A 9,909-nucleotide genomic window follows, 5' to 3' on the forward strand; every position below is an offset into this window, starting at 1 on the left:
CCAGGGCCTCAGGCATGCAAGGCAAGTGCTCTACCACTGAGCCACCTTCCCAGCCCCTAAGCTGCCTTTCTTACTCAGCTTCGTAGATTTTTTTTTTTGCACCGAAAGGTAATGTGTTTCAGACAGTTAAGTACATAATGCATATAAAATGTTTTCCACTAAACTGAAATAGCTTTTTCTCCTGAGACTATAGCAGATTTCTTTTTCTTTCCTCAGCTTTGAATGACCATCACGGCAATTGTTAGAGTATCTGATGCAAAATGGCTTCAATGGGTATCAGTACTCTGCCTTCTCTTAGTTATGTGACTTCCAGCTAATTGGTGTTATCTAACAGGGCTTCCATCTCTTACCCTTAAAGTGGATGACAGATCTACCTGATTTCTTAGGAAATCAGGCAAGGTAATTCATTAAAAGCACTTCAAATTGGTATCAGGTACAAAGTAAATACTGAAAACTCCTTTAGTTTATTTGAATTATTAGTTTGTTTTTTATGTACATTTGAATAAAAGAATATAACAAGTTAGAGCCGGGTGCCGGTGGCTCACACCTGTAATCCTAGCTACTCAGGAGGCTGCAGTTCAAAGCCAGCTGGGCAAGAAAGTCTGTGAGACTCTTATCTCCAATAAACCACTAGAAAACCTGAAGTGGTTCTGTGGCTCAAGCAGTAAAGCGCTCGCCTTGAGCAAATAGTGCCCAAGCCCAGAGTTCAAGCCCCACCACCGACCAAAAAAAAAGAATATAACAAATTAGTATTTTCTAACGTTGAGTGCATTAAGTGTATCAGTCACATTCATTCTGTGTGTGTGTGTGTGTGTGTGTGTGTGTGTGTGCGCGCTTTCTCACTCATAGCTGACACTTGACCACTTGTGCTGTGCCTACAGTTCCTGCTTTGGTTATTTAACAGATGATATCTTACTTTTTTTTGACCAGTCTTATCACTGTGATCTTCCTGTGATTTGTATATAGCTGGGATTAGAGACTTGTACCTTTATATCTGTTAGCCTGAGCTAGGCTTGAACCTCAGTCCTCCCAATCTTGGCCTCCCAAGTAGCTGAGGTTATGAGTATGAAACCACTATGGTTCAGTCCTGTAACTGTCATTTCAGTTCATCTTTATATAGCCACATTATACAAAAGTAAAAATATTCCAAAACAGCAAAAACCCAGGCTGGAAGTGGGCCTCAATTAGTAGACTGCAAGCCGAGCAACTGGGAGGCCCTGAGTCCAAAGGCTCAGACAGGTTTAAAACAGAAAAAAGAGAGTATGTTCTGTAACAGATTTGTTCTGTATCTGTGTGGTCTCTTTTTACAAAATTCCCAGGATTCAATTAGGTGGGCTTCACACACTAATGATCTTATCTAAACCTAATAATCTCCTCTCCAAGGACTCACATCTAAATATCAATACCACGGTTAGATTAAATTTACACTTTTTTCTCCTCTGTCTTTGTGTGTGTGCAGGTGCGCATGCGTGTCTGTCTGTCTTGAATTCTGAACCTTAGCATTGACCCTGAGATTTTTCGTTCAAACTCTACTTCTGGCTTTCTGATGGTTAATTGGAGATATGAGTCTCAGACTTTCCTTTCCAGGCTGGCTTCAAACCTCCATCCTCACAACTCAGCCTCCTGAGTAATATCCTGTAGTAGTTGTAGTTTCTAAATTATGCACATTGTGACGTGTCAACTGTGACTTTCTTTCCACAGATTTGTTTTCCTTTTGAATTCCAACTCTGCAGGAAGCAATGACAGCCCGAGTACTTGTAATTGGAAGTGGCGGAAGGGAGCATACATTGGCCTGGAAACTTGCACAGTCTCATCATGTCAAACAAGTGTTGGTTGCCCCAGGAAATGCAGGCACTGCCTGCTCTGGAAAGATTTCAAATACTGGTAATTATGTTTCAAAAAATGGAACTAATAGTTAATTATGAACTATAGATCCTATTTGCCCTTATTCAAGGTTGAATTTTAATAAAAGAGAAAGAACAGAAAGGATGAACTCAAGACCAACAGGCTTTATTCAGAAAAAAAAACCTGGGAAGGACAGCCAAGTATCCTTCAGCCTGCCTGAAGGGGAAATAGCAAAATAGCATGCCCCTCTTATAACTAGAGTCTCTTGAAATATTCATCAGAATGAATGAAGTTGGTGAGGTAAAGACATGATAGAAAAGCAATCTTATTTTGACTGAGGCGTTTCAAGGTTTCAAAAGCCTCTGTGTCCACCAGAGGTGTCAACGTCAGATGTGTCCTTGATCTCAGGCTCTCTTCCAAGACTACTGTGTACATTTGTTCAGGGGAAAGGGGAGGGGAAATTCAGCTGGCTCAGCAGCCACGAGAGTCCTAAGATGTGGCTGCAGGGGGAAAGCTGAGTGCTTTTAGTTTAAGTCATTTTCCACCGTGAATGAATACCTTAACTTTACATATTTATGTGGTAATGTGAATACTTGCAATATGTTGTAAATTTAAGGTAGCCCAGTGTTCATAAGGTTGAATTTCCTGGTGTGTGTGTGTGTGTGTGTGCCATTCCCAGGGCTCGAACTCAGGGCTTAGGCACTGTCCCTGAGATTTTGTGCTCAAGACTGGCACTTTTACCACAGTTCCAGGATTGGCTTTTTGGTAGTTTATTGAAAATAAGAGTCTTACAGACTTTCTGTCTGACTTGTTGTAGTCCTCAGATCTCAACATCCTAGGATTATAGATTTGCCATCAGCGCCCAGGCTTGTAGGATCTCCATCCTGCTACTTACATACTCCTATATAGCTAGGACCAAGGGCACGTTCCACTTGTTTGTAAAGATGTACTGTTTCATTTTGCCTGGGTCAGTGTCAAACCGGAATCTTCTAGATCTCCACCTCCCATGCAGCTAGACTTACAGGCACAAGCCTGCACATTTGACAGGTATTGTCATTTGTTTACTATACAACACACGCTGGTACTGTGGACCATTCATGATTTATAGCCCTTAGAGAAGTTCACTCATATTCCCATCATCTAATTGGCTACATGATAGCAGACGTGTGATGTTCTGTAGCTTAATGCTTTCTGTGGTGAAATGAACTGTACTTAACTTTTGTCTACTTAGTTAACTGAAACATTTTCTAAATATGGTGGATTATGTTCTCTATTCACAGCTATCCCCGTCAGTGATCACACTGCCCTTGCTCAGTTCTGCAAAGATGAAAAAATTGAGTTTGTAGTTGTTGGACCTGAGGCACCTCTGGCTGCTGGTAAGTGTACTTCCATTTATTTGTTTATTTTTTAGCCTGTCCTAGAGATTGAACTCGGTCTCAACACTGTTGCTAAGCATTTTTATTTTTTTTAGCTCAAAGCAAGCTCTATACCCCTTGAGCCACAGATCCACTTCTGACTTTATTCTGGTTAATTGGAGATAGGAGTCTTGTGGACTTTGCTGGCTGTACTAGACTTCAAATTGTGATCCTCAGATCTCAGCTACCTGAGTAGCTAAGGTTATAGGCATGAACCACTGGTGCCTGGCTGTTGACTTTTTTGTTGTTCTAATTTATAAGAGGTATTGCTTTGTTGCCCAGTCTGGGCTCCAGCAAATGGGCATGAACATTCCTCCTACCTCAGCCTCCTGACCAGCTGGGATTTCGGACATGATCCCCATTGCCCAGCTTCTCTGCTAGATTTGAGTTGCCTCTTGCTAGCATTTGGTTTTAAAATGTAGACAACGTTAAAAACAAGTTCTGCCACCAGTCCTCTCCCCAGAGAGACACTGGGTCCCATAAGTGACTGTTTGCATCTGTAGGAATTGTTGGAGACCTGACCTCTGCAGGAGTACGATGCTTCGGCCCCACAGCAGAAGCAGCTCAGTTGGAGTCCAGCAAAAAATTTGCCAAAGAGTTCATGGATCGACATGGGATCCCAACTGCACGATGGAGAGCTTTCACCAAACTTGAAGAGGCCTGCAGCTTCATTATGAAGTATGTCATGGGCTAACTGTAAAGGGCAGTTGTTTTTTAATGAAATTTACTTAAAGTTACTTTTATGTTGAAAACATTATGTTTGGTCCGTAGGCTGTATGGTTTGCCGTGAACTCATTACAGAAAAATAATATTCTTAGTAAATATTCAGCAAGGTATCTTTTGCTAACACCAAAATAAGATAAAACTATATATCATATTGCAGCATTTCAGAAAGATGAAATCTGAATGTTTATTAGTAAGTACTTTCTAAGGGCAATAATAAACTTAATTCCATAAGTCACATGTTCTTTGTAACATCTGACACAGTGGCACTTAGTGATTCTTGTCACAAATAATTAACTAGAAGAAAGAGCGATTTGGTCATCTGCCCCCCAGTACTTTCTGAATCTTAAAATTAAACATCTTCTGTTCCCTTTCCACTTACGTATGTCCACAGAAATGGAAAATATTGAGTAATTAATGAGGTTGACAGAGACAGCGTTTGCCTAATTTTTGTTGCCAGTGCCTGCTACCTGGCGTCTTTGCCTCAGTTAGGTCAGGTTATTCTTTATTCATTGTTCATCCTACAGACTTTCTTAGGCACTGGATATTATTATTTCCTGGTAGCTAGATGGCTTAGGTAAGTAACAAGTATGTTATATACTTTAGGTTGACCTCCTTCCAGATCCCCACTTCCACTCTATACCTTTACAGTATACTTCAGAAATGGTCTATAGGTCTATTTTGGTTGAATTCCACCACATCTTGTACTTAAATGACAAGCTGACTTTGTATTGTAAAGATCATTCTATATCTACTCTATGAGCCTACTTATTCTAAAAGTTTTGTGAAAAAACAAAATTGTATATACTGTGTGTTAGAAACTAGGGGAAGCCAGGCACTGGTGACTCATATCTGTAATCATAGCTACTCAGGAAGCCAGGATCTGAGGATTGCAGTTCAAAGCCAGCAAAGCCCATGAGATTCTTTATTTTTTCCTTTTTTATTTTTGGTCAGTCGTGGGTCCTGAACTCTGGGCCTGGGTGCTGTCCCTCAGCTCTTCAGCTCAAGGCTAGTGCTCTACCACTTGAGCCACAGCGCCACTTCCAGCTTTTTTTGCTTATATGGTGCTAAGGAATCGAACCCAGGGCCTCATGCATGCAAGGCAAGCACTACTTACCACTGAGCCACCTTCCCAGCCCAGAGAGATTCTTGTTTCTAATTAACAAGCAAAAAAGCTGGGAGTGTGCTCAAATAGTAGAGCACTAGGCTTAGTGAAAAATGTAAGGCACTGCACTGAGGCCTTAAATTCAAGGCCTAGTTCCAGCTCCAAAAAAAGAAAAAGAAAAAGGAACATATAAACAAACAAAAAATCTGGGCCAGTGGCTCACATCTACAAACCTAGCTACTCAGGAGCCTGAGAGCTGAGGATAAAAATTCAAAGTCACCGTAGGCAGGAAAGTCTGTGAGACTCTTATCTCTAGTTAACCACCAGAAGTGGGGAGGCCAGGGGGAAACAGAAGTGGACTGTGGCTCAAAGTAGTACAACACTAGTCTGGAGTGGGGAAAAATTAAAAAAGCGCAAGCCCTGAGTTCAAGCCCCATGACTTAAAAAAAAAAAAAATCCAGGTGAGAAGTACATAAAAATGGTATTGGAATGATAATTTTTCTTTTTGCCTTTGAGTTGTTGCTGTAGCATATTACAGAATTCCAAAACAGTTGACAATTTTGAGTCATAAGGGCTTATTGAGTGCTGAAGTTGCTCTGTCTTCACAGTGCAGACTTCCCTGCATTGGTGGTAAAAGCCAGTGGTCTTGCAGCTGGAAAAGGGGTGATTGTTGCAAAGAGCAAAGAAGAGGCCTGCAAGGCTGTACAAGAGATTATGCAGGTAAGTCGATGCTTCTAGAATTTTTTTATCTACTCACACAGGATAAGTATTTTTTTTTTGTAACAATAATTTTTTTATTTTATTTTTTGTCAGTCATGGGGCTTCAACTCATGGCCTGGGCACTGTTCTTAAGCTCTTTTTGCTCACTGCTAGTGCTCTAATATTTTGAGCCATAGCATCTCCTCAAGTTTTCTGGTGGCTGATTGGAGATCGGAGTCTCATGGACTTCCCTGCCTGGGCTGGCTTTGAACTATGAACCTCAGATCTCCTGAGTAGCTAGGATTATCAGTGTAAGCCACCACACCAGGCTTAAGTACCAATAACTCCCCCCCCCCTTTTTCTTTTCTTTTTTTTAATTGTGAAAATACTGTACAGAGGGGTTACAATTACATGGGCAAGATAATGAGTACATTTCTTATCAAGCATTATAGACTCCTTTGTTTCCCCTTCCTATCCCATCCTCCCCGCACCCCACCCCCCCAGGATAAGTATTTCTTTGTGTTTACAAAATGTTCCTAAAGACAGGAAATTCTACCAGGATACAGAGTTGTTAATAAATGTAAATGTGAATATGTACACACAAAAACACGCATCAAACCCACAATATTGACTAAACCATCCTTGACTAACATCCTTTGCTGATCTGCTACTGAAAGCTCAAAAGTTTTCAGACAATGGAACATACAAATTCTCCTGCTGGGCACTGGTGGCTCATGCGTGTAATTCTAGCTTCTTAGGAGACTAAGATCTGAAGATCTTGATTCGAAGCCATCCTGGGCAAGAAGCCAGAAATGAAGGTGTGGCGCAAATGTTAGTGTGCCATCCATGGGCAAAAAAGCCAGATGTGGGCAAGTTCAAGCCCTAGCACCAACTACAGATAATTCTCCAGTCATCCATTAGGGTAAAACTTGGTACCTTGTATTCCAGGTCTAAGAAGTGAAGCAGTGAATGATTATAAAATTATTTCATGGCCTGCCTTAAGCACCTTACAGAAACCTACTTTCACAGGCGTGCTTTAGCATAATTATTGTAGACAAACATATATGGTCATAATCAGGAATAAAGCTTAAACTGTCATGAAACAATTTTTCCCCACCTTATGAGAGGACTAATCATGCATTAATGATGTGTTCATTTCCTCTGTAGCAATGTTAGGTCTAAATCACTATAGTGTTACAGATTGTTTATATGTTTTCATCTGTCTTTCAGATGAGAAAGATTACAGTGTTCACATACCCTTTCATTATTTAGAAATCAACTGTAGAGTCTTACCAATTGACCCAGATTCTTTTTTTCTTTTCTTTTCTTTTCTTTTCTGTTTTTGTTTTGTTTGGTTTGGTTTGGTTTTACAAAAACCTACAATTAGGAAAAGGCTTTTGGAGCAGCTGGAGAAACAATCGTCATTGAAGAACTTCTTGAAGGAGAAGAAGTGTCCGTATGTACATTCCTTTTTTGGCTTATATAACATTTGGGATTCAAATGGACAAATAATGTATCCTCTTAATCATACCCAGTATATCCACTTGAGGGCATTTGGGTTTATAAAAATACCTTGTTGAAGTTCTGGGCTAATTCAAGCATTCATAGTTTTTGTTTTCAATATTTTTATTATACACTTCATTTCATTATTTATTTTAATTTTTATTTACTTATTTTATGTTTATATTTTATTATTTATAATAGTTACATAGTTTACCATATACTAAGTAGTAAAAATAGTTACCCTGAATAAAGCTTTAGTGACCAGATGATTCCAAGCTAAAAGCATTGAAATATTTTATTATTAGATAAATTTTTCCTGAGCTGAATTCAAAAATTGTAGCTGCTTACAGAAAACATTGTTCAATATACGTTGTGCTTATAAACTGATTTATTGAATTAAAACTGTTTGAATTCCTACTTAGAATCAAAAAAGTCTTTTTACAAAAAGGCAACGTATGAAAAAAAATCTTTACAAAAAATTAGAATTTCTTACTGTGGTAAGGAATCTCTTTTTCTACTCAAGGCCATCTGCATATTTGTAACATCATTTATTGAATTGAGCTTGGATTTATTGAATTTTGAGCTTGATTTATTTTTTTATTTTTTATTTATTTTCGTTTTTATTTTTTGTTTGGTCGTGGGGCTTGAACTCTGGGTTTGGGCACTGTCCCTGTGCTCTTTAGCTCAAGTCGAGCTGAGCACTCTACCTCTTGAGCCACAGCGCCACTTCCGGTTTTCTAGTGGTTTTTGTATTGGAGTTAAGAGTCTCCAGGACTTTCCTGCCCAGGCTGGCTTTGAACTGCGATCCTCAGATCTCAGCTTCCTGAGTAGCTAGGATTACATGCGTGAGCCACCAGCGCCCAGCCTTGAGTTTGATTTGTTGAATTTTGAGTCCTGCCTTAGATGCTTGGTCAGGGCTACACCAAATGGTTTGACAGGGCGCATACGGCACTTGGGCTGAATAATCCCCAAGTGCTTTGGTTTTTTTTTGGGGGGGGGGTTGCCAGTTGTGGGGCCTGAACTCTGGGCCTGGGTGCTGTCCCTCAGCTCTTCAGCTCAAGGCTAGTGATCTACCACTTGAGCCACAGCTCCACTTCTGGCTTTTTCTGCTTATGTGCTGCTGAGGAATCGAACCCAGGGCCTCAGGCATGCAAGGCAAGCACTCTATCACTGAGCCACCTTCCCAGCCCCTCCCCAATTGCTTTGTAAATTGGGTGTACACGATCTGCTTCTTGATGTGTATAGGTTATTTCTGTTTCACATAACATAACTTTTCTTTACAAAAGGAAGTCTTTTCCTTGAAGAGTTAAGATACATACTGTTTAGTTTCTTTTTTCTATCTTTTTTTGGGTGGGTTGGGGGGAGTTGTGGGACTAGAACTCTAGGCCTGGGTGCTGTCCCTCAGCTCTTCAGCTCAAGGCCAGCACTCTACCATTTGAGCCACAGCACCACTTCTGGTTTTTAGGTGGTTAATTGGAGATAAGAGCCTCACGGACTTTAATGCCAGAGCAGGCTTTGAACCTCAGTCCTCAGATCTCAGCCTCCTGAATAGTTAGGATTACAGGCATGAGCCACTTGCCCCAGACTATTTAATTTCTTGTTACATATTTACTGTTTTGGCATTTCACCTAAGTGGAATTTTTGTTTGTTTTCTCCATAGTGTCTGTGTTTCACTGATGGGAAGACAGTGGCCCCCATGCCCCCGGCACAAGACCACAAGCGATTACTGGAAGGAGATCAGGGCCCTAACACAGGGGGGATGGGAGCCTATTGTCCAGCACCTCAGGTACTTGCTGAAGCTCTGTGCAAATTCAGTTGTTATGATTTAGGCAACTCCAACAGTTCTTACATGATACTTTTCTATTTAGTTTGTTGTTGTTGTTGTTGATGTTGTTGGTGGTGGTTGTAGGGCTTGAACTCTGGGTCTGGGCGCTGTCCCTCAGCTCTTCAGCTCAAGGCGAACACTTTACCACTTGAGCTACAGCACCACTTCCGGTTTTCTGGTGGTTTTATTGGAGATAAGAGTCTCACAGACTTTCCTGCACCGGCTGGCTTTGAACTGTAATCCTCAGATCTCAGCCTCCTGAGTAGCTAGGATTACAGGCATGAGTCACTAGCACTCGGTTCTATTTAGTTTTAATTTTTTGTTTCTATCAATTACAATGACTATCTCTGAAACGAACCTTTTCTAAAAGAATTGAAGAATTCAATGGGCTGGGAAGGTGGCTCGGTAGTAGAGCGCTTGCCTTGCATGCATGAGGCCCTGGGTTTGATTCCTCAGCACCACATAAGCAAAAAAGAAAAAAGCGGAAAGTGGCTCGAGTGGTAGAGCGCTCGCCTTGAGCTGAAGAGCTGAGGGACAGCGCCCAGGCCCAGAGTTCAGGCCCCACGACCGGACCCCCCCCCTCCAAAAAAAAAAAAGAATTGAAGAACTCAAATAGTCTACTTTTGAGCTAGTTTGAAATTTGGTAAGAATCAGGGGCTGGGAAGGTGGCTCAGTGGTAGAGCGCTTGCCTTGCATGCATGAGGTCCTGGGTTCAATTCCTCAGCACCACATAAGCAAAAAGAAAAAAGCCGGAAGTGGCGCTGTGGCTCAAGTGGTAGAGCGCTAGCCTTGAG

The 9,909-nt window shown here is 41.1% G+C and overlaps 1 protein-coding gene across 1 annotated transcript in view; it reads left to right on the forward strand.

Annotated features, from left to right (window-relative positions):
- The window catches only part of Gart (phosphoribosylglycinamide formyltransferase, phosphoribosylglycinamide synthetase, phosphoribosylaminoimidazole synthetase), a 38,312-nt gene that overhangs the window by 835 nt on the left and 27,568 nt on the right, over positions 1 to 9,909 (forward strand). Inside the window, exons 2-7 of the mRNA XM_013027432.1 lie at positions 1,702 to 1,884; positions 3,126 to 3,221; positions 3,764 to 3,938; positions 5,697 to 5,808; positions 7,175 to 7,243; positions 8,951 to 9,093. Coding sequence (XP_012882886.1) covers positions 1,740 to 1,884; positions 3,126 to 3,221; positions 3,764 to 3,938; positions 5,697 to 5,808; positions 7,175 to 7,243; positions 8,951 to 9,093 — 740 coding nt within the window. The 5' untranslated portion in view covers positions 1,702 to 1,739. The remainder of the gene's footprint in view (positions 1 to 1,701; positions 1,885 to 3,125; positions 3,222 to 3,763; positions 3,939 to 5,696; positions 5,809 to 7,174; positions 7,244 to 8,950; positions 9,094 to 9,909) is intronic.

This window comes from Dipodomys ordii, unplaced genomic scaffold (assembly GCF_000151885.1).
Source record: "Dipodomys ordii isolate 6190 unplaced genomic scaffold, Dord_2.0 Scaffold104, whole genome shotgun sequence".
In the NCBI taxonomy this organism is placed as follows: domain Eukaryota; kingdom Metazoa; phylum Chordata; class Mammalia; order Rodentia; family Heteromyidae; genus Dipodomys; species Dipodomys ordii.